Genomic DNA, 25558 nt, shown 5'->3' on the forward strand with positions numbered 1-25558 from the left:
TCTAATAAGGGGTGTTTCAGAGATTACTTGGGAAGTTGTTATATCTTTGCATGACTCGACCAAATATTTCCTATGCAGTAAGTGTTATTAGTCAATTTATGCATTCTCCCAGAGATACTCATTTAGCTGCTGCAGAAAGGGTTTTGTGTTACTTGAAAGGTACTCCAGGGAAAGGTATTCTATTTGCCAAACATGGACACATGAAGCTGGAAGCTTTTACTGATGCTGATTGGGCAGGATGTATTGATGATAGAAGATCCACCTTAGGTTCTTGTGCTCTAGTCGCTATGAACATTGTGTCATGGAGGAGTAAGAAACAATCTGTAGTTGCTAGATCCTCAGCTAAAGCAGAATACAGGGCAATGGCACATGGTGTGTTAGAATTACTGTGGCTACGATCCCTTTTAGAAGAATTGGGGGTTGACTACGAGAATCCAATGATGCTCTACTGTGACAACCAAGCAGCTATCAACATTGCACATAATCCTGTTCAACATGACAGAACTAAGCACATTGAGGTTGATAGACATTTTAAAAGGGAAAGAGTTTCCTCAGGAAAAGTTTGTTTGCCATTCATCACACCAGACGAACAATTGGCTGATATCTTGACCAAGGGAGTTCCAAGAGGGAAAATGGCACACTATATAAGCAAGCTGAGCATAAGTTGGGCATGATTGACATCTATGCTCAGCTTGAGGGGGAGTGTAAAGAGACTGGACCGAATGGGTCCTGGTATCTTCTCTTGTAATATCTTTTCTTTTCTTGTTGGCTAATGGGCCTGTTATTTCTTTTTTTTTTTTTTTTGATCTCTTTATGTTACTGCCTGGCTGGCCGCCCACTTAAGGACATACTTGTCATTACTCTAACATTAATTCTTAATAAAAAGGATTAGAGGAGAACGGGAAGATAATTCGAATCTTCTTCTTCTTCGTTCTCTTTTCGCCATCTTCTTCTCTTGTACTACTGCTCTTACTTCTCTTCTTCCTTTTTTCCCTCTAATCTTCAAATTTACACCTAATAATTGAGGACTGATTTACATCTGCATAAACTACAAACTTTTTACACCAATCCTTATCATTCTCATATGCTTCCTTCCCATCACCTATCTTTAAGTGGCTTGCCTCATCGTGGTTGGCTTGGGTTTTCTTTGATTGCTCTTCGTTTCTCCACAAGAACTCCTGAAATTATTTCACAAACATGGTCCAACCTTACTCTTGTTTCCAAGGGGGATACAAATCATTTGTTTTCTGCCCAAACCGAACCACTCTATGACTGTGATGAACCATCCTTTCCTATTGAAACATTGTTCTGCTTCAAATACCTTTCCGTTTAGCTTCATCACATTCTTCTAGTTCTGAGATCTCCTTGAGGCTATGGCTACATCCAAAAAACCTTTTAGCCAAGCGACCACATCCCTCGGTAGGTACATAGAGGCTCTTTTCTCTTCTCTGATCTTCATCGAAACCGGGTTCCTTGACTTCACTTCCTCAAACTTGAACAGTTTTGATTCAACAGAAGCTTCCTTTCTCCATCTCCCCACTGATTTGAAACTCCCTTTCTCCATCTTCAAATCCCTCCTCTTTTCCCAACTTTTGGGAGAAGAGTTACCACAAGGTTAATGCTTTGGAAGGTGAGTTGGTTAAGGATGTTGGGAGATATTAGAGGATGGTAGGTCGGCTATATTTATGTATAATACACCCAAACATTTCCTATGTTGTTAGTGTTGTGAGTAAAAAGCAGCCAATGGTGGCTAGGTTGAGTGCAGAGGCCAAATATAGATCTATGGCCCATGGTGTTTCATAATTACTTTGGATTATATCCTTGTTGAGTGAGATTGGGATAGATGTAGAGAAGCCCATGATGTTATATCGTGACAACCAAGCTGCAATCAATATTGCCCACAATCCAATTTAGCATGACAAGACAAAGCACATTGAGGTTGATAGACACTTCATAAGAGAAAGGGTGACAACTGGAGAAGTCTACTTGCATTATGTCTCCTCTGAGTTACATTTAGCTGATGTATTCACCAAAGGAGTTGCAAAGAACAAGTTTGAGCATAGCCTACACAAGTTGGGAATGTGTGACATTTACTCCCAACTTGAGGGGGAGTGTTGAGGATTTTGTGCATATTTTTAGTTGTTTTTGTTTACTATTGGTTTAAAGAATAAGTGGGGACCACATCACTCTTGTTGGGACCCTTTAGAGTGATGTTTATAAGTTTTTTATGCAGTTTTATGTGTTAGCCGCCCATATTAGTCATTGGAGAGGGCAGCCAGATCTGATTTGCTCTCTCTTTCTTTCTCAACACCTCTTCTCTTTCTTATCTTCCACAAGAAACTCTTCCTTTCTTTGTAGATTTTTGATTCAAAAGGTTTCTACTTTGGTAACAAGTTGGAATGCCAGCTCTGCTCATTCTATTGAATTTGAGCAATTCTAGAAACAAGAGTGAACGTTTAATGTTCAAGTTTTGCAGGTTCTAAAGTTTACACGTCAACAATTCAGACCTACCAATGGAAAACCTGCAGTTCTTTAAGATGCTCAAAGCTAAGAATGAATTTTCCCGATTTCCTCTGGATAAAGCATGTAGAAGATTAGAATCAATCATATTATAAACTAGAGATTCTCAAACTTCAATGAGAAGCAGCTTTGCAGGGATGCTTGCATGGAAGAGGAAGACACCCTCCACCAGAACCCAGGCACAACTAGCCGACCAGCCCAGGTTCATAGCACAGCAACACAGGTCCAGCTAGAGAAGCCTCCCATCAAATATATTTACACAAGAAGGCACATCACCCACATGGGGAGTAACCAATGTTAGACAGTTTTGTATGCCCTTAGCTTCAATCAAAATGATGTACTTTATGAGTTTATTGTAAATGAATAAAAGTGCATATTTGATTCATGTTCCCTTGGTATGTTTCTGTGTAATACCCTTAAACTGGACACTTGATGAGACTCGTGTTAGTTTAGAATGTTCACAGCCAGTGGGTCGGTCTAGGGAGACCTATCCTGACAAGGCTGACACTGTGATGCCACCAAGTTGGTTGGGGTGGCCTGTCTCAGCTACCAAGGTGAGACCCTAGGCACATACAGTGTAGGATTAATTAAATCTTTGAACTAGACCAGATTTCCAATATTGCCCTGGACCTTGGAGATTGATGGGCAAAACTGGAAAGTTACACCCGACCCCTAGACTCAATTATGATACTGCATTGGGTGTCGGATTAGGCTATCTTTGATGTACCAATCAGTGAGATCCTTAGCGGGGTCAAAACCTGGGTATGTTGGGACAGTTTGAGAATTCATCTGAGTGGGTGATCATACTGACAGGATCAGCCCCTTTGTCAGACAAAGGTAATGATCGGGGATGCACACTCACTGATGGAAACCAAGACTGCTGGCAGCCGATTTCAATCGTTGAAATTTGTTTTGCAAAATATATTTTTTTATATGAGATATAAAAGTATATATATTATGGTTTCGAAATGATTTGCAAAAGGTTTTAATTCCCGGGATCCATATAAGCAGAGAGTGCAACACCGTTCCTTGCAGCCGAGGGAGAGGTCATCTCTTGTCGGGCAGTGTATGATCATTATGGGTTGAGAGGTTAAGTGTAAAACCATTAAGGATAATACCTGATGGGCTAATCTTACATCTGCCCACAGTCCTTGGGTGTTACAAGGTGGCTTGGCCCAGGGACCACTTAGGGTAAGTGTTGGGCCCATAGAGACCATGAGATGATTTTCAGGGGGTGCACTGTCCATAACAGTGTATTCGGCCAGGCCTTGTAACAAAGGCTGAGTCAAACCCATGTGGATGATGTGTAGATCAATGTTTGGGTCCCACGCCATACAAGGAAGCCCAACTGGGCAGCAGTTTGGAAGGATAAGCGAATACATAACCTTAAATGGGCCTTAAGCCCATTTTGAACTGGGTTAATTTGATTAGTCACTTAAAGGGGCGAATTCTGAGATGGATCAGCTGATAGGATTGGGCCCTGACCCCATCCACTTAGAGAGTCCAAGATCTAAATAAGATTTAGATATGGAAGCCTCCTAATTAGATTAAGAAATGGCTGATCTAATCTACAGATAAGATAAGGGTTATCCCTTATCACTTAAAGGGACTTTAATCCAGATATGATTTGGGTTAGCAACTCCTAATGGGATTAGGAGCTGATCCCTTTGAGATTATAAGAGGAGGGGGCGGCAACCTTTAGACATGCAAGCTACACACTCCTGTCTTCAGAGCTGAAATCACAAGAGAGAATTCTGCACCCTGCAAATACTCTCTTGCCGCCTCCTTCCTGCAGCCGCCGCCTCTAGCAGTTCAATCTCCAGTTCTTGGGAGAAATCAAGATTTGATCTTGATACCAATCTTTTGGAGAAAAGATTGGTTGGAGTTGTATTCACAAGCCACCCAGTTGATTCTTGCAAATGGCCAAGTTCTTTTGGAATAACACTGTTGATTCTGCTCCACCCTGCACTTCGCCATCTTCAGTGGGAACAGATTTTGGATACTTCCTTGGGCGTGAACACCTCCATTGGGAGATACTGCTTCTCTGTATCAAGTATAATCCCTCCCTACTCCTTTTGGTTCAGATCTGGTTCAGTTTGTGGTTCAAGAATGATCCTTGAAAATATGATTTTCTAAATAGGGAATTCGATTCCCAGTTGAAGGGAGAGAAAATTTTTTTGAAATTCGCCCCCTTATTCCACTATCTTTGGGCGTCCATGTGATGGATACCCTATCCCTTCACTTTGGGCATCCATATGATGGATATCCTATCCCTTCAACCAAACCATGCTTCAATGTGACTTCATTGTAAGAAAGGCTATAAGCAGCCAATTCCAGATAGTGATTAGCAAACATTGAGTTTCCTTCCAATTTCCTTGTCTCTTCCCTCTCTCCCTCTTCCCTTCTTCTCTAGTCCTCTCTTCCACTGTTTCATTGCTCTGTAATTCAGTTGAGAGGTTGAGCACCCTAAACTGCTCCTACTGTAATTTTTCAGTGAATCAATAAGACATCCATTGATCTCAATAAATTCAGCACAGGGAACTTGTTAGAATGCATGTGGGAGAGAGAGAGAGAGAGAGAGGAGAGAGACATGAGGGCAAGGTATTCATTTGCATAGCAAACGAGAGAGAAAAGAGGGAGCAGAAAAGTCTTTTCTCCTAACACTCATCCAAACTGGACTAAAGGACTTTCAAAATGGACCACCGTGTAATATTTTTTTATATTTTTTGAGGGGAAGATGACATGGTGTGGGCATCTGGGATTAAATCATAAAGACCCAGATTTCAGTAGACATTCAAATTCCACCCGAGCTGATAAAAGTATGTATCAGTACTTTCCCTACTGAAATTCGCCAGTGAACTTCTCTATATATGGTGTTTATGGTGAGTGATGCCCATAACATGTGGTCAGTGATTCCCCACTACAATTTTTTTTTGAGAAAGGAATGGGTAAATCTACTAATAAATAACACAATTATGACCTCTAGGTAAATTCTACACGTAAATATTTTACCTATAGCTAAACATTCAATGAAAAAAATGAAAAAAAAAAAAAAAAGAGTGATGTCATAGCTAAGATCCTCCTCTTGGCCAGATAATCAACTAAAGAGGCAACATAGCTAAGGATCCTGGAAACTAAGATGCTAATCCTAGAAGCAAAGTGTGGACCTCCTTGAGTAAACAAAAACCTTCAAGGACCCCTCCCTATATGACAGATTTGCCCATCCAATCGCAGTGCCAGAATCCTGTTCAATTTCGGTTTTTTTTTTATCAATAACAATAAACTTTATTAATGAAGAAGTCTTGTGAAACTTTAATTACAAAAGGGGAGGTAAAATGTCTTAACTCCCCATCAACAGAAAACAAGGAAAGAAACTAAAAATTAGCCCGAAACAAAGATTCCCTAAACATCCCTTGCTTGGCTAACCCATCTGCAATTGAGTTAGCACTTCTCTTCACCCAGCTGTACTTCACCTCAATATCCCTACTCAGCCGTTTGAATTTTTTCCTTTCATTGCTGTAGCTCCACAAACCACTGTTGTCTACCATCAGTAGAAATCCTGTTCAATTTCTACTGATTTATATGTGAGGATTACAGTAATGTAAACCCTAGTAGCAGAACAAGGACTTCAGTCTCTGTATTGCCCAACACTGGTCCAGGAAAGAAATATATTCCCAAGTGATGCCTAAATTGAATCACCCACATAGCCAAAAAAAGAAGTATCAAATGAAAAGGGTGGAGAAATAAAAGAAACCCACGAAAACTTAGCACAAACTGTTCTGCTTTACCATTCTCTTATTACTGAAATGATTAACTTTTATTTTCATTCTTTCATTTTGTAGAAGCATCCATATTCATAACTTAGATGACCCATAGAGTTGGAATAAGGCTTAGATGATAATGATGATCCATATTTATGATTTCTAACTACCATAATTTTAAGATGTCGCCTATTACATATTTTACCCATATTTTTCAAGCTCTCAAGAGGAGTGCCAAAATATATCTTCAGCATTCTGATCAAAACTTGTCACGCAAACAAAAATGAAATTCAGAGAAGGCTGATAATAACAAACCTCTAAATGGATAGAAATCAAGCCTGGCCATCCATATGAAATTATCTGTTGAGAATCTGCAAAAAGTTAAGTCATTAAAAAAGAACACACGCATATAATGGCATAATGCACTCTCTTTGAAGTACATGAAAAAGATATCTCATGGTTGAACAAAATATTTAAGTACATATCACTGGTACCCGAATTGAGATGGGTGCATCCTGACAGTGAAAGTTCAATCAAACTAGTACAACTTCTTGTCAGAGTAACCAGATCATCATTTGTCATCCAAGGAGTCACCCTTTCCAACCTCAATTTCCTTAAGTTTGGCATGCTTAGCTGGAAGTTTAATGAAGACAAGCCACCAAGACAATAGCACAGACCCAAAACTTTTATATGTTTCAAGGACTCCACAATCCTTTTCACAATATTATCAGATATTACCTGGTAAGACACAACCAGCATTGAGTTTGAGATAAAAGTGCATTATGAAAATGAGATTTTCTAAATGCAAGGAAATAAAATAGTAGCAGTAACAATAATGATGACTCAGCAGTGGGACCAGTAAATGCAATATACGTGCACGTATTAGAAACCACCACTTTACCAGTCCCGCTGAGGAGATCTCTCTGCAAAACAAGTTGACCCAATTTGGCAGTTGTAATCATCTAACTTAAGTTATAGAAAAGGGACCAAAAACATATTGACAAGATAATTAATGATTGTCTCTTTAGTCATTCTCTCATGCAAAATAGACAACCAAAGAAGAAGAATCAAATGGCAATAACCACCCTCAACTGCTATGATGCAGATATACCAATACACCATTGGTAAGCCCTCCAAAGGGTCTAACCTCTCTTAGGTTTTACAGGTAATACCTGAAAATGAAGAACCACTGCCTCTAGCAAAGGACAAACTGTCAGTAATAGTTCCAGACCATATTCACCCAAAGTTCCACCAAGACCTACTGTTATGGTCCTTAGGGACCTTATTGCCGGTCCCAAATTTTTCAAAGAGAAAGGAGAAAGTCCCCATCCAAATTCTGCTCCTTCCAGAGTACATCTCCTGCTTAACTCAAAGGACAGTTCTTCACCAGAGAAACCATGGTAAGGCAGAGCTTCAACTACTTCAAGTCTACCTTCCCAGAGAGACAATTTCCTGCAACTCCTTACTTTAAAAAGTTTCAAACCAGGATTTCTTCTGACAAGTTGAGTCAACGAAGCTCCAGAGACCTGCATTTGCATAAGTATAGGGATTACTCAAGGGCTAGCCTTATTCACATCATATCTATCTGGTTGATCCATTGATGTATTTGACCATTCTAGTTTCAAGATGGTAAAAACTCCACTAAAACATCATTCTGAATGTTGCAGGAAGTAGATTATCTTTGATAAGCCTATGGCTGACTAATACAATCAACAAACCTACTATGTCATTTACAAAACAGAAATGTTTTTCTTAAAGCATTCTTAAATTTTGGAAACTATGATAAGTTCATAGAATTTGAGATCTAACATGAATACCAGAAGCAAAAGCTAAGGTTAACATGTATGATGACCCTTTTACCTTTTATAGCTAACAAAAATTTTACCAAGGGTCAAAAAAGAGACAAAATAATACATCCAGTTTCCCGAGGCTTCCATATTTTGTCAACTCCTTCATATTGTTTTCTTGCAAATGCTTCAGTAACATCCTTGTTTTGTTAATAAGCAACATGTGTAAATGAAGGAGGTATTCGTAAGCAACGTGGGAAAACTTTCGGTTTATGATTAAATCTGCTGGGAGACATGTTTAGTTGGTCATTTTGTTAATGTGGATCCGAACAAGGGAGAGGTTTCGAAGTGGGTGTGCTTGGAATGACAAATGAAAGACAAAGTGCATGTTAGAAAACTTAATGCTGGATTTTTTCTTTTCCGCTTAAGTTGGAAAGAGGAGGTAGATGAGGTATTTTGGTGGGAATCAAACAAGTTAGCTCACCTAAACTAAGACTGGGCAAATAGAATCCATCTGTAGGAGCCATAAGAAATGTCAGAGAAGGAGCCAGAAGTTTATTCTGGATTAATGTGTTTGGGATTCCTCTCCATCTGTGGTGTGTGGAAATGTTTTGCGCAGTAGATGTGTGGTAGATTTAGGAAAATAAACGATAGTACTAGAGGTTGGAAAAATTAGTTTTTTTATCAATAAGAAAATATTTTATCAGACCCAATTAAGAAGATCACAACAAGGTGGGAAGGTTCTTCCCCCCAATCACAACTTTACAGTTTTGCCCAAAACATTTGATGCCTCACAGCCCCTTGTTTAGCTAAAGTATCCACCATCCCATTTTCCGTTCTTCTCACCCATTTAAAGGTAACATTCAACTCCCTTTCAAAGCTCTCAATCTCCTGAATTGTATGCCTATAGGTCCAAGGGATTTGGGTGCTACATCTTGTCCAAGAAATGACCGCCTGAGAGACTCCTTCCACTTGCAACTTAAGGAACCCAAAATGCTTAGCAAATTTTAGTCCACAGGTTGGAAAAACTTAGTTGCAACGAAAAGGCTGGTGGAAGTGGAGGAAATACATTTGGTTCCACCATATCTAGCACTGAACTTTGCTGGACAATGGTTTGATTTAAGATTAGTTGTAGAAGGAAGTGTTCCATTAAAATAGGCTCGTGCTCTGTTTTGTCACTCTGTTGCTTTGGTTACATTGATAGGATCCTTCTGTTGGTTGGAGCAAGTTTAATCTTCATCAAGATTGTTAGTTTGGATCTCACAAGATATTAAGAAAAAAGAGAGGAGTTAATAGGAGGTTCGGAGAGGAGGGGATATTTCCCAGTCCTTACAAGGATTTGGGTTCAACAAGTTTTTGATCAATCGAGATGTGCAAAGAGTGATGACAATGAAGAGTGTTTTGCTTGTCTGATTGATTTCAATTTTCATTGTTACAATATTACTGTCCAAGTGGGATCCTCCCATTCTCCTCAGGTGAGATCCCCAAAAAAATAACAAATAAGAATGTTTCTTTAATATTGTTTATTGCCCCTTATTATTTGGCTGAGCACAAGCCTAGGCCCAAGCTCCAAAGTTTGCAGTTACCATGACAGATCAGGATCTTAATATTGGCATGGAGACTCAAGCAAAAATGAGGACTAGGGTGGGAAAGGTAGATATCATGGTAGAAACTTTGGCAGACGTGGCAAAATGAATGGCAATACGCCAAAAAACTGAGGATCTTTTTTTCTAAGGAGACATGCTAGAGCCAAAGAATAGTTTCAAATGCCAGAAGATAAGAAAGAACGGGAACAAGTAATCAAGTAGAACAACTTACTTTGGTAGTGAGGATCATTGACTTGTTAAATCTATTGGGAGGAGTTTGGTTAGACTTATTTATTTCTAACAGACATATTTGGAATTTTAATCCATTGGGGTTCTTCTGTTGTGCTTCTTTCTTTGATGTTCTTTTTGTATCCCCTTCTCTTTCTTAGCCCTTTCCAATAAAAGAAATTTGGGGCAAACCAATGCACCTAAAATTAGGGTATTTTGTTTAGAGGTGTTTTCTTGAGAAAATTAACACTTATGAAACCCTACCAAAAGAGGAGACCGCATTGTTACTTGTCTCCAAGTGTTTCCTTTGAAATGTAAGTGGAGAATCAATTTACCATTTACTAATCTCCTGTTTTATTTTAAGCAATTGGGAAGGGCTCTTCTCAATCTTTACTTGCAATGCAAGTAGAGAGCACCCCTAATGATGTGGCCAATTTGTTTTCTTCAGCCCTCTTCCCTTAGCTTAGTAGGGGGAAAATAATGTGATGATGTATGAGGGCAGCAGTTCTTTGGACAACTTGGGAGGAAAGGAATGCAAAAATTTTCAATGAGAAAGTAAGGATAAAGGAGGAAAATATTGAAGCCATCACTGTAAAGGTGGTGCATTAGATAAAAATGATGGATGTTGTTAGTGTCGAGTATGTAGGGGTATTTCTGTCTTTATACTTATGTTGAGGATGCTGATGTGTAATTATGTTAGAACTAGTGTCCCTCACTTAAGTAGGGGCACATGTGTCTTTTCCATTATGTTAGTAATATAAAACATATCTCGCCGAATGGGAGAGGTAATTTTTTCTCTCATTCGAACTTGACTTTTCTTCTCTCCTTTTCACCTCCTTTCCCTCTCTTTCCTTCTTCCTTCTTCTTCTCTCTTCTTGGCTATTATCAGACTAACAGAACTCAAGGGCAGGCCGAATCATAATATGGTATCAGAGCTCAACTAAGCAACTCGGATCTGCCCAGATTTCTGTTTTCTGCGCACCCAGTCTAGGGTTTTCTCTTGGTTTCTTTGTCATCAGTTGGAGATAAGGGAAAGGGCTGAAAAGGAGTGGTCGCCCTCTTCCCTTGGAGGTCTCTATGCCTCAATAGTGCTGTTCGTGGTCGGTTGCTGTGGTTTCTAAGAAGCCCTCCCCTAATCGATGAAGAGAAGAGGGCTGATTTGTGTGGTACAGTGGATGTCTTGTGTGGTTTGAATTCCGGGTGATGAGGCAAGAGATTTCTATGCTTTTTTTTTTTTTGTTATGAATCAAATAAGAAGTATGTTTCAGATCGTATGGTGGGATTTTAGACTGTAGTCTGCTGGGGTTTATGCTGTTTTCAATGTGATTCGAAGGGGGAGTGGTCCTCATATAGTGTGGTGAGATTTCAGGTAGTCATGGGCTGTTATGGGCCCGCGAATAGGATCTCGTCACGGGTCGGTCCACGGGGAGAAAGCCCTGTTTTCCCTTGTGCCTTCCCTTGCGTGCAAAACCTATTGTGGAAAACTGAATGGGTGATTTGTCCAAGAGACCACCCGAACTCTCTTCACTCTTCTCTTGACTGGAAACTGAATGTCTTTACTTCAACTCGTAGCTCCTTAAATAGGAGACTACAGAAGAAAATTTCTTGTTGGATTCGGCTAGGCTAGGGTAATCCAACTCAAACTCAAACTCCTAATTACCTACTCCTATTGGTAACACAACTCTTACTTAAGAAGATAAGATAAGATAAGGATAAGGGATAAGGGATAAGGAATGGTGAAGCTGGCGGCGAGTTGGTGAGCAGAGCTGATGTGGTAAGATAAGTGTGGACCCACCCTGATGAGCTGTCGTGTGGGCCCCGCCTTACTGCTGATGTCGGGCGGTGCGTGCGTCTCGCAATGCTGCTATCATGAGGCGCGTGCTACTATCTAGTGCTGCCGCCGTGCGGTGCGTGCTGCTGCCTAGTGCTGAGCGCTGCCGAGCGGTGCGTGCTGTTGTGCGGCCCGCTGTGCGTGCTGCTGCCTATGACTGCACCACAGTGCACTGTCGGGCGGTGTGTCCATAACATGGGCTAGGATTTGTGGTGTAAAGAGTGCAATTTTCAGCAATAACAAGTGTTGAAACCAATGTGATCAGTGTGTGATGTGGTCTCGTGTGTAGTGTGCCAAATTCAGCAATAATAGAATTCAGCAATGGGAGATAGTAGTAATAGCAAATCTAATGTGATGATACCTACTGACTACCTGAATGTTCAAATGACATCCATTAAACTGAATGGAGAGAATTATATACCTTGGGCTAAATCTGTAAAAGTTTTTCTAAAGGCAAAGAAGAAGGTGAAACACATAAGGGAGGAAAAACCCTCCACTGATTCTCATGAGTATGATGACTAGGAACAAAAGGATGCACAAATTATCACGTGGTTATGGAATAGTATGGAACCCAAGATTAGTGTAAATTTCATGTTTCTTGACACTGCCAAAGATGTGTAGGACCATGCTAAGAAGTTGTATTCCGGTCAAGACAATACAACCAGAGTATATCAGTTGTATCAGGAATACTTTAATCTGCAACAGGGCAATCAAAGCCTTGAGGAGTACTATGCTAGTATGAGAAACATTTGTAATGAGTTGAATGTTTATCACCCCCTCACTTCTAATGTCAAAATTCAGCAATAGCAAAGAGAACAGTTTGATGTGACTCAATTTTTAGTGGGGCTAAAATTTGAGTATGAACCAGTGCGGGCTCAAATACTAGGAGGGTCCGCTCTCCCTTCCTTAGAAGAGGTGTTTGCTCAACCTCAAAGGATTTCCATTGGATCTACTGAGAACTCTAATGTTTCCAATAGATCAGCCTTTGCAGTATCGAGGGGTCGTGGTGTTAGAGGTGGAGCTCGGGAGCTCAATCTGGCCGTAGTGGTAGCAGTGGTCTGGTATATGGACGGAGTGGTGGTGGTGGACCTACATATAACCATGGTGGTGGTCGTACTGGAGGTAGACATTCAGGGGGAGCCCGTGGCAAAGGACATGGTTTGGGTCCAAGGAGGTGTACTCATTGTGGTATGGATGGACATACCATTAATTATTGCTATGACTTGCATGGTCCACCCTCAACCTGAGCCAATCATGCCATGACTAGTGACAACAATTTCAGACAGGAGAGTCGATCAACTGATTAGATACTTCCTACATCCACAAATGTTCCCAGGAAGGAGATGACGAGTGTCCCCCGTGATGAGTATGAGAGGTTTGTCTAGTCCACATCTCAGCAAAACACGGCTACTCTTGCACACTCAGGTATGGCTTGTTCGGCATCCACACCCAATCCCTGTATTATTGACTCTGGAGCCTCCGATCACATGACTGGAACTCCAAATGTGTTTTCTTCCCTCTCTCATTGCTCAACATCACAATCTGTTACCCTTACTAATGTTTCCACATCCTCCATTTGTGGTGTTGGCAATGTTAACATGACCCCCTTATCTTTATCCTCGGTTTTGTATGTCCCTAAATTTCTGTTTAACCATGTCTATTAGTAAGTTGACAAAGTCACTCAATTGCTCTATTACTTTTTACCCTTCTTCGTGTGTTTTTCAAGACCTCAAGGCGGGGATGAAGATTAGTGGTGGGCATGAAACTAGTGAATTGTATTATCTTGACGATGGTGGAAGAACATCAACAACTCTCCAGTCATCCTCTCCAATGGCATCGTCAATTTGGTCATCCTTCGCTGAAAGTTTTAAAGTCTTTGGTCCCTTCATTGAGTCAACTTTTTGTTTTAGATTGTGAGTCGTGTCAATTGGGGAAACACCATCGTGTTCCCTTTAGTCCTAGGGTTGATAACCGAGTGTCGAGTCATTTTTCTTTGGTTCATTCGGATGTTTAGGGTCCTTATAAAGTGATGTCATACAATGGGTATAGATATTTTGTCATTTTTGTTGATGATTATTCAAGGATGGCGTGGCTCTATTTAATGAAAGAAATGAGTGAAATGTTTACCATCTTCTAAAAATTTTATGTTGAGATTCGCAACCAATTTGATGTTCACATTAAAATTTTTCGTTCCGATAATGGTCGTGAATATTTCTCTTCATCATTTCAAGAATACTTGGACCAACATGGCATTATACATCAGACCTCATGTACCTACACCCCACAACAAAATGGGGTGGCTGAGAGAAAGAATCGTCATCGTTTGGAAACAGTTCGATCCCTCATGCATCACATGAATGTTCCCAAACCCTTTTGGAGTGATGCGGTGCTTACTTCTTGCTTCTTGATTAATCGGATGCCCATGTCTATCCTTGATGGTCATTCCCCATTCACTACCTTGTTTCCCACCTTGCCTCTGTTTCCTCTTTCTCCTCGGGTTTTTGGGTGTGTTTGCTTTGTCCAGAATCTGGGCCTCGGGAAGGACAAGTTAGATGCACGATCCATTAAGTGCATCTTCCTTGGTTATTCACGAACCCAGAAAGGGTATAAGTGTTATCATCCTAGTTCTCGATGTTCCTTTCTGTGTGTTGATGTTACCTTCTTTGATTCTACTCCGTTTTTCTTGGGGTCCAGTGATGTTTCTTTCTCCTCATCACCTCCTCCTCTTCCTCTTCCAGTTACGGATTCTATTCCTCTTGTTTCAGCTGTGACCAAGTCCTTGCCTCCAGTGCCACTACCTATTGAACGGCCACCTATCCGTCAAGTGTATACACATCGCCCATATGTACCAGTTGCTCCTCCTCCAACTCCATCAACGTCGACAGATCCGGCAATTGTCCCCACACCAGCCCCAAATCCAGTATTTAATCTTGATCTTCCCATTGCCTTGCGAAAAGATAAATGCACTTGTACCCTTCATCCTATTTCTAATTATGTTTCACTCACTCACCTTTTTGCTTCCCATCGCTAGTTTATCTCTTCGTTATCCTCTGTTGTTGTCCCTGAGAATGTCCAAGAAGCCCTTGCCTCTCCAGGATGGTGCCGTGCAATGGAAGAAAAACTCATAGCTCTAACTCATAATCATACTTGGGACCTCACCACTCTTCCTCCTGGGAAGCAGGCTATCGGTTGTAAGTGGGTTTATACTATTAAGTATTTACCTAATGGTAGTGTAGAGCGACTGAAAGCTAGATTGGTTGCAAAAGGGTACTCCCAAACCTATGTTATTGACTACATAGAGACCTCCCCAGTTGCGAAGATAGGTTCAGTTCGTTTTGTGATCTCTCTTGTTGCTATGTATGATTGGCCCCTCTATCAACTTGATATCAAGAATGCTTTCTTGCATGGTGATTTGCTCGAGGAGGTCTATATGGAGCAATCACTGGGAATTTGTTGCTCAGAGGGAGGATGGTAAAGTGTGCAGACTAAAGAAGACTATTTATGCGCTTAAACAGTCTCCTCAAGCATGGTTTGGTAGGCTAAGTGAGGTGGTAAAGAAGTTTGGTATGAAACAGTGCCAAGTTGATCATTCAATCTTCAATCATGACTCTCAGGCAGGAAAAATCCTATTGGTGGTGTATGTAGATCATATTGTTATTACCGGGAATGATAAAATGGGCATTGACAAGTTGAAGACTTTTCTGCAGGAACATTTTCAAAAAAAGGACCTTGGTAAATTGAAATATTTCTTGAGGATAGAAGTAGCAAGGTCTAAACATGGTATTAATTTCTTTCAGAGGAAATATGTGCTTGATTTGCTATAGGAAACAGGTTTGTTAGGTGCTAAACCAACTGAAACACCTATGGAAACAAATACTAAGCTGAGTAGCGATATGGGTGAAGTGTTTGAAGACCCTAGCAGATACCGACGACTTGTAGGTAAACTGAACTATCTAACCATTACTCGGCTAGATATTTCGTTTGCGGTTAGTGTGGTAAGTCAATTCATGTAGAAACCTCCGGTTCCTCATTGGGATGCGGTTCTAAGAATTGTGAGGTATTTAAAAAGGGCTTCTGGTCGTGGTTTGATATACAAAAGTGGTGGAAAACTTGAAATAGAAAGATATATTGATGTTGATTGGGCCGGTTCTATGTCTAATAGGAGATCTACCACAAGCTATTTCATTTTTCTTGGGGGTAATGTGGTGACATGGAAAATTAAGAAGCAAACAGTCATGGCGAGAAGCAGTGCAGAGGCAGAATATAGAACTATGGCACATACCACTTGTGAATTAGTGTGGCTAAGGAACCTTCTACAGGGGATAGGATACAATGTTAACACTCCAATGAAGCTCTATTGTGACAATCAGGCTGCAGTTCATATTTCTTCTAATCCAGTGTTTCATGAAAGAACCAAGCACATAGAGGTTGACTATCACTTTGTGAGAGAGAAGGTGTTGAGTGGAGTGATAGACATTGCATATGTTAACACAGGGAACCAGTGGGCAAACTTATTTACTAAAGCATTGAGTTGGGGATGAGTGGACTACATATGTAACAAGCTAGGATTATATGATATATACTCACCAGCTTGAGGGGGTGTGTTAGTGTCGAGTATGTAGGGGTATTTCTGTCTTTATACTTATGTTGAGGTTGCTGATGTGTAATATTATGTTAGAACTCGTGCCCCTCACTTAAGTAGGGGCACATGTGTCTTTTCCATTATGTTAGTAATATAAAACATATCTGGCCGAATGGGAGAGGTAATGTTTTCTCTCATTCGAACCAGACTTTTCTTCTCTCCTTTTCTCCTCCATTATCTCTCTCTTTCTTTCTTCTTTCTTCTTCTCTCTTCTTGGCTGTTATCAGATTAACAGAACTCAAGGGCAGGCCGAATCATAATAAATGTGTTTGCTCAATTCAGTAATGGGTGATATATTTAGAAGATGGCAGCAGGTGGCCAATTCTTTTTTTTTTTATCCGTAAAAGAGATTTCATTAATAAATTCAGAAAGATTACAGAAATGAGTAGCCTCAGCTACCCCACTCGAATATTGAGTTTGCCAACTATTGACTTTTAACTATCCAGCCTTACAACTGAGCCCAGAAACAATGTTCCCTATTAATCCCCTGTTTTGCTAGCTGATCTGCAAAGCCATTTGCCTCTCTTGGAGTCCAATGTATTAACAACTGTATGTCCTTGGAAAGGCATTTAAGCTTCTTAATTTCATTTCTATAGAGCCAGGGAGTCTTTTCATTTTTCTTTAATCAGCTTAGGATCATTTTGGAATCGCCTTCCACAACCAGTTTTCTCACTCCCAACTCCATAGCCTTTTGTATCCCAAAAACCACTGCCTTTAGTTCAGCTGTAGTGGAGTCTCCCCTTCCAATAGGGCCTGAGAACAACCCCACCACAGTCCCTTTGTCATTTCTTAACACCCCTCCAATTCCAGACATTCCTGGGTTGCCAAAACTACTTTCATCAAAGTTTAATTTGAAGAAGCTGAATCAGGGAGATCCCACTCTCTTAAGACCTTTTTAGTTGATGAAGAGGAAGCTACTGTCCTCCAATTTCTGAAGATATCATCCACAGTAAAATCTGAGAACAATCCCACAGATTTTACCAATGAAGTCACCTTTATCATGAAGATATCAGCACTTCCTTGCATCTTTTCTTTTCTTCAAAAATTCTCAGATTTCTCTCCTCTCATATCACCCAAAGCACTGCTGCCCAAGTGCATCTCCATAGCATTCTACCTCTTCTTTTTGGCCATCTGAAAGTGGAGGAGTCAAATAGCCAATTCTTCATCCACTAAAAGAGTGATCTAAATGCAATGAGCTCCACCTAGGCATGGCTGCATCAAACTGAATTTTGACGGATGTAACATAGGGAACCCTGGCCTCTCTGGAATAGGTGGAATATTCAGAGATGAGTGTAATACTATAATAGCATTGTACTCGGAACCATCTGGAATGGGAAACTCCGCAAAGGCAGAATTCTTGGCGGTGTTATAGGTATTGAGGTCCAGATACTCTTTAAGACTGAGAAAGATTATCATAGAAGGCAATTCAACGGTAGTGCTGCAAGGGTTGGAATTTTGGAAAACAGCAGTCGAGCAACATGGCAGTTCACGCAGATTCTTAGAGAGATTAAGCACTTAACCAGAGAACTTGAAGCAACCTGTCAGTGGGTCGAAGGGTCAGAAAACTGTTTGGCTGATGCACTTGCCAAACTAGGAGTGAATAGGGAACAACTTTCTTGGTCTCACTTTTAAGACAATTATTAAAGTGGGTTAAGCAGGTTTTGACTCGCCAATGCATAGAGATGCAAGGCATCTTTGTACATAAACCATCTTTTTATGAATTAATAAAATTTAATAACAGTTGCCAATCAAAAAAAAAGTTTAAATTAATAGAAGAGGGAGAGAGGATGGTAGTGATGTTAATGCAAGTAGGGAAGACAACATTGGTGAAACCTCCAGAGCTATGTCAACTGGGGAGAACTTAGAAGAATTAGCTGTTAATCAAAAGAACAGGGGTGAGGGAGAGTGAGAGGTAAAGATAGTGCATCTGAGAGAAGGGAGAAGGTGAAAGTCCTTCGCCCAATGATTTATTCTCATGGTCATGGTTAACATAGGTCTTGGATGAACCAGAGGTGTTTGGGTATTGCATGGGCCATAAAACTTGAGAGGTTTCTATTTGTTGACTGATCAAATGTTGTTAGTAGTAGATTATTTGGGTATGTCGCTATGTAAAGAGGACTTTGAGAATTTTGTCCTATGCTTTTTCATTTCTTCTCTATCTGAGAAGTTTAGGGTGTGTCCAAGTCTGGTTTTCTTGCATATCTGAGAAGTTTAGGCATCCTTATGGGGCCTGAGGGTTCCTATTTCTCCCTTGTCCCTACAGTTACATCTTGTATATGTTTTTTTTTTATTTTCATTTGCTATTTAATACAGTTATTTTGCTAATAAAAAGATGCATGATACAAGATATCAAAAGCAGCTCTAGTCCAGAATATATAACCCATTACAAGATGGATCGAGAAACACCCCCTCCCCTATCCATGATAATATTTTCCAATAAGTTAGCAGGTCTTGGATCCATCTGAACTAGATGCTCACTCTGGAAGCGAAGGATATCACTTCCCTAATCAAATGTAGTTTGTCCAATTACAACTAAACAATTTATTATGAAGACAAAATATGAATACTTCAAGCTTCAGCACTATAACATACCATAGTCTCAGAAATATCAAGCTTCTCCAAGGAAGAGCCTGAGAAGTTATTAAGAGCATGATCATCAACAACAGTCTCCCTCAAGCACAGACTTTTCAATGAGTATGTGCAGGACATAAGTTGTAACAGAGATCTTACATCAACATCTGCAAAGAAAAGTATTCATCATTACATGGTGTTTGAAATGGGGTTGTCTTATCACATGTTAAACCTATCTCATTTTCTTTCTTTGTTTCCCATATCTTTAGTAGAAAAACATTAATAGTTGAATATGATAGAGAAAAATATATGAACAATTACGAATATTGAATATTTAATTCTAATGAGCTTTATTTTAAAAAGCTATGGTCATCTAAGGATTTTGCAAGATATGTCGAAGACTCAAAATATTAGAGGTGTTGTCTTTTTAGATAGAAATTTTTCATATATGATATGTAATATACTAATATATGCAAGTATCTGTATACGTACACAGAGGACAAATAAAGGGAAAAATTAACTCACTCTTGCATCCACCAATATGCAGTTTCTGAAGTCTAAAGGCCAATGAAGTAGAAAAATTCAGTTCACAAGGCATCGCAGGAAAACCATCCAAAGGAGAATCGGAACAAAGAACTAGAGTAGAATTCCTCCCAAAATATGTATCAGAAACAACAAGTGAATGAAGTTTCATGCTTTTGCAAATTAATTTGGATATACCCATGTCAGTTACCAAAGTGCACCCTTTAATATTCAAGTAGGATAAGGAAGAAGACAACAAGGAGAGCTTTTTGAGGTCCATATCTGGCAATAACATCAAAGGAAACATTTTGTAAGATAATGAAATCCCAAAATATGAAGGAAATAATTGAAGTTTCTGAAACATGAAGGAAATAATCAAAGGAGGATGTTCAAGTGAATGTTCTGAGTTTCCAGTTAGGTATATACAAAAAAGCACAGCCTATTCACAGCATATTCATAGATGCACTATAGATGTAAACCACTCAATTGGGAAAAATTGAGGGTAAGATCTCCTAGGAAGGACAGAATTATAGGAGCCACTAGCCTAGTGGCATGATTCAAAGTGCCTACACCATGCTGGTAACAGTTTGCTGACCGAATAATACAACAAAATTCTATGTTCAAAGAAAATTGTTGCTTTGGAAAAGTATCAAGCAGGCAAAGGACTTACCATCAATATCACTTCGGCCTTTCAAAACAAGTTTTGTGATACTTGATAGTAATGGTTTATCTTTTAAAATCTTGTAAGACACACCACCTAATTCTTGATACTCCTCAACTGTAGCAGATACTATTGACACTTGTGTTGGAATTATTGGACTAACATCAGTGGTTAAGTCAACTTCATTGACCAATGGGCATTCTCGTACCAGGTGAAACAGAGTTTCCAACTTGAAGTGTGAGCAATAAGAAGCTTTCAATATTTTCAAAGATGGAAATGACTTGCAGAATAACTCAATTGCAGCTTCAAAATGTATATTTGGGCACTTGGATACGTCTACTTCACAGACTGCTTCAAATGCCAAGAGTTGGAACAAACTCTGAGAGATTAGATGCCTAGCCCCATCAAAACATTGAAGCTTGACCGAAGACCGATTAAGTGTCCCTGTCAATGTGAGGTCCATGTTATATGAACAGGGAAGTTCTGAGAGCAAAAATGCTGACGTTATCTGTGGACAACCTGAAAGGTCTACTTTCTATACATGGAAAAGAAGAACAGTGAGTTTTATGTTCACATACCAGTAAAACAAATTACATTCATGAAGAAAATGCAGCAGAGGTGGAAACCTTTTCTATAAATAACCAGATTACAATGTTGGATAGAGCAATTAAATGTACTCTAGAGCACAGGGATCATGCTATTGTGGGTAAAGATAACTGCCACCAGATTATCAAGTGTATACCCACAAAACAATATGGAATTTTCCACATTAAATTTTGTTATAACGGATCTTTATGGTCTGCCTGAAAATTGAAAATCAGAAAACACAGTTCTTTCAGAAGATACATAAGTTAATATCTGTAGCAAAAGGAGGAGCTGGATCTCTTCCAAGCAACATATTTAGTGATTCCAAGAACTCCAACTCCAATTCCAAGACACTGATGTTCAGGTTACTCTTTAATCCTCATCCAATATTCCTCAAGCCCAGGGAATAAGGTTTTCATTCAGGGTTTCCCTCAGAGCTGTGGTTTTAGCTGTATGAAGGAAGTTAAAATGTAATGTTACCCATGTAAAGGCACATTAATCTTTTACTTTTATAATATAAAAAGTATCCATAGTCAACTGGATCATTCAAGTCAATGCAAATGAGTCCATATCTGGCTCAACTTTTCAATATTTGTTTAGACTTCAACCTTCATTTTCCATTGTTTCTAAACATGAATCCTTATCCTGGAGTACTCTTCAAGTAACAGCGTATGTGGTTAACCACTACAAGATGTGATGTACTAGGGGAATGCATAAATTTATTCACCACCCTAATATCATACACAATATATAGCCTAATAAGTGAAAAATAGATAAGCTTCCCTACTAGTCTTCAAAATCTATCTGCATCTTCAACCTTGTCACCATTTTTTTTTTTTTGATAATTATCTTCAACCTTGTCACCATTGACACCATCCAGTCTCAAATTCTGCTGTCTGAGGGCATTCAACCAAGTTTTCATGTATCATGTAGAAGATTAAGACATACTTCCACTAAGATATAAAGATACCAGCCTACCTAGCTACCTCAATTAGAAAGAAATACTTGAGCAATCCTAGCTCCTTGATGTCAAGCTTCTTAACTAGAAACTTCTTCACTTTCACAATATCCTCATGGAAGTTTCCAGTCTCCACTCATCCCCACCTCTTTCATCTGATTGCCACCACCCTATCTTCTTCTCACCCTTCGGATTTCTGCCTTCTTCTTTCCTACTTCATGTCAGAGTCAGTTCATGAGAATATATTATTATTAAAGGACAAGAATATATTATTATTAAAGTACTTTCGGCTGTGTCCAAGTGTCAACCCATACCCAGGAAAATATATTATTATTAAAGTAGTAAAAGGACCATTCTGTCCTTAAGATACATGCAATGTACAAAAGAATAAAAGAAGGATCTAGTGTACAAGAATAGCACAATATAAGGGTGCTCCCAAGAAATAAAAGGACAAAAATAACCCTCTAACTCATATTGTCTCTACACTTAAATCTTTGAGATGACCCAAACCAAATCAACCTTCAAGCTTTGTCTCCTGCCTAACCCAATTTGATCATCCCTCCCCTCCCCCTTTTTTCCTATTTTGCCCCTCCCCTTTAAAACCCCCAACCTGTTCTCCCAGTTTCCTCTTTTAAAGTCCCCTCTTTCTAATACTAGAGTGATCCCTACACACCCCACTCACCACCTTCAAACTGGCAAATGCATGTTCCCCTTTTCTCAAGCATAGCACAACATTTGACTTTTGGGCTTCCCCACTCATCGCCCCATCCCCTCCCCACGTGTCTTTCTTTGGACACTTTTGGCTTCAGTCTTGCAAGAATGCAACCGTCCTATCCTCCCCTTCTAAAAGCACTCTAAGGTCATACCATTCTCCTACAAACTGAAGCCTCAAAGAACTTGGAATACTGGAGACCTTTTCCACCTCCACCAAGATTCTTGCCATGTCTAGCTTGTCCCAAGTCCTGTTTCTATTATCGAAAGCAAGAAATTTCCCACAACACTCCCCAATCTATTGGAAGGTAAGAACGCCCCACACATGCAGAGGAGCCAACCATGCCAAGCCACACTGCAGTTTTTCTTTTTCTATCACTGATCGCCCCTAACACCAGGAACCACCTCCCCAACCATAAGTCAATCTCCCTGGATTTTGACTTCTCTGTATCCAAAACCCAATCAACTTCTTTATTGTGAAACATAAACAGGAGAAGGCCACTACTTAATCTTCTTACTCCTATTACCCTTTCTTTGCCCCATTCTAGGATCACCCAAGCTTCTAACTTCTCTGCATCCAGCTCATTTCCTACAAGTCACCCCACATAGAAACTGAACTGAGTTGGCAGCTAGTTGCATTATTAAGAGCATAATTCTACATAGTGAATAGTTGTAGAGAGAAGAGAGGTGGTGGGCCCAAATCCTTCTATCTGGTTTAGAGGGATCCAAACAAACTTTCTCAAGAGTAAGCAGTAGAGTCGCCACCTCTTCAAGCTCACCATCCCTTAATCCCCTTCTAAACCCAAAGTCCTAATTACCACCCATAAAGAGGTCCTGAGCCGCACATCCAAAACAAAATAAGGTTCCCAAAGCAAACATCATACCTAACCAAGTTTAAAAAAAGGCTGAGAATGCCATGAATTGATTTCCATGGTGAGGCCAACATTGCCTCAGGAGGTACACCAGGATCCCAATGACTCCATAAATGCTTGCCACCACTTGGTGCCACAACCTCTCTCCTTCCAGAGTCATTTTCCTAGTAAGGCTATATTCTTTTTACCCACATTACCCATACCTAAACCTCCCTCCTTGCAACTACAAACTATATCCCACTTAACCAAGTGGTCCTTTTTGCCCTCTCTTGTTTCCCACAAGTCCCACATAACTTTTTCTAACTTCTTAACCTCCTACAGTATCCTAAATACGAAGAGATAATACAGCAGAAAATTGGCAAGTGCAAACTTGATTAATGTAATTCTTCCTCCCAAAGAAATATAATTCCTCTTCCGCACCACCAATCTTTTTGCAACCCTCTCTAAAATTGGACTACAGAATCTACTCTCCTTTGGATTTGCTCCCAAAGGAAGGCCTAAGGAACTAGCTAAGGACTCTAGGATATTATCATCCAACTTAATCCCTACAATACTACTTTTTTCAAGATTGATTTTCAAATTTGACATCTGCACAAACACCAATAAAAGCAATGCCACCAACTCTTAGAACAACAAAGAGAAGGCTGAATATACAATTTTTGTTGCTGGTCTTCCACTTACATAATGAAATAAAAAGATAAAAGCAATCAGAAGGAATATAGTAGATGGATGGCCAGGTTAAAATATAGTATGCAAACCATCCAGGAAAATACCATATAAATAAAGAAGAAGAACAAAGAGGCACACCTCAGTGTATTCTGTCAAACGAATCCTTGAGTTCCGTCCACTAACTCTTAGAACACAGCAAGAGCTCATGGATGGATCTTTCATGAGACTAAAGATGTCACTAGTGCTCTCATCAGCAAGTTTAGAAAAGTAGTGATTCCTTCTTTTCCCTGCAAGCAAGAACTTTGTGTAACCAATACTGTTGATGGCTTTGATAAAGAAAGGACGTGGTCTAAATATCATGTCCATGGTATGTAAAACAGAAGGAGAGATGAGATACCTGAAGCAAACCACAACGGCAAAAGGTTAAGTTGGACCTGTTCAACATAAAAGGTTAATTATCTTATTAAAGAAAGAAAGAACTAACAAAAGAAGACTTCTTTTATATGACATGTGAGAATTCATTCCAGTAGTAAATCTAAGGCAAATGAATCTCAGAACCTTTCTAGCCTCAGTTTCTCATCCTGACGCTGCCACTGAAATCTCCAGCAAACTTGACCATAAACTCATAAAGGCACAAGCAAACTTGCATGTGTTCTCTATAGTTGATTAATCATTACCAGACAAGATTAAGGTGGTATTTGGATGAGACAGATTAGAGAGAAGAAATAAAAGAGCAAGAGTTTAGGGGAAACACATGAGATAGTGTAGAGCACCTTATTCTCTTGTTTTATTCATTTATGAAGACTAGCACAGAAGTTACATATATGCCCTTTGCTACAATTTATCTCAAGCTATAATAATCCCTTAGGTCAGATGCCTCTCTCTCTCAATACCCTCCCACAAGCTGGTCCATAGATGCTGCCCATACCCAACTTCTCTAGCACATTAGCTAGCTGGGTTTTAGATACAACCTTCATCAAAATATCAATTAGTTATTTATCTAAAGTCACAATGGCAGACAAACCTTCATTAGACACCACCATCTCATGAATAAAGTCTGTCCACTTAACGTGCTTTGTATTGTTGCACTTTTTTTAGAAAAGGTAAAACTTTATTGATGAAGAGATATAATGATACAAAAAACACATGCCAGAGCTCCAAACTAAAAAGCACCCAAAGCAGGCAGAATACATCACATCTGTACAAGATCAGCTTAATACAATGGGATATTCAGGGGGAATTCCTTAGAGACTCAGGCCCAAGACCCAATTCTTCCGACAGCTATATTGATGAGTTCCTCCACAGGTTTTGCCTTAGGCCCCATTCGTTTGGGGTAAGTTTGGGGGGAAAGTTGATCAATGGAAACTTCCCCATATTCTTTTACTAGTGAATTGTGGATCTCATGGAAACAAAACTTTCTCCCCTGGGTAAGTCCTTGGCAACTTACCTAGTAAAGTTTTACCCACCTAGGAGGTAGCTAAATTACGTACCCATGGAGGGGGAAACTGGCCAAACTGTGTAGGACCAAAATGTCCCTGCCAAAATAAAAACAACTAGGAATCCTTTAGGAAATTCGCTCATTTACCCATCTGGCAAAAGAACATGGATAAATGTACTTATCCACCTAGGTAACACTTACCCGAGTAAATACATT

The 25558-nt window shown here is 39.7% G+C and overlaps 1 protein-coding gene across 13 annotated transcripts in view; it reads right to left on the reverse strand.

Annotated features, from left to right (window-relative positions):
• LOC148871115 (ubiquitin-protein ligase) overlaps positions 1-25558 on the reverse strand; it is an 87229-nt gene that overhangs the window by 45139 nt on the left and 16532 nt on the right. For all 13 annotated transcript variants that reach the window (XM_088973930.1, XM_088973931.1, XM_088973932.1 and 10 more), the window contains exons 8-15: positions 24302-24338; positions 24043-24191; positions 20119-20644; positions 19452-19730; positions 18948-19093; positions 7454-7807; positions 6776-7019; positions 6597-6652 (exon numbers count right to left, since the gene is read on the reverse strand). In XM_088973930.1, coding sequence (XP_088830056.1) covers positions 6597-6652; positions 6776-7019; positions 7454-7807; positions 18948-19093; positions 19452-19730; positions 20119-20644; positions 24043-24191; positions 24302-24338 — 1791 coding nt within the window. The remainder of the gene's footprint in view (positions 1-6596; positions 6653-6775; positions 7020-7453; positions 7808-18947; positions 19094-19451; positions 19731-20118; positions 20645-24042; positions 24192-24301; positions 24339-25558) is intronic.

The sequence above is a fragment of the Nelumbo lutea genome, chromosome 2, assembly GCF_056320005.1.
Source record: "Nelumbo lutea isolate HS-2025 chromosome 2, American lotus-T2T, whole genome shotgun sequence".
Taxonomy (NCBI): Eukaryota; Viridiplantae; Streptophyta; class Magnoliopsida; order Proteales; family Nelumbonaceae; genus Nelumbo; species Nelumbo lutea.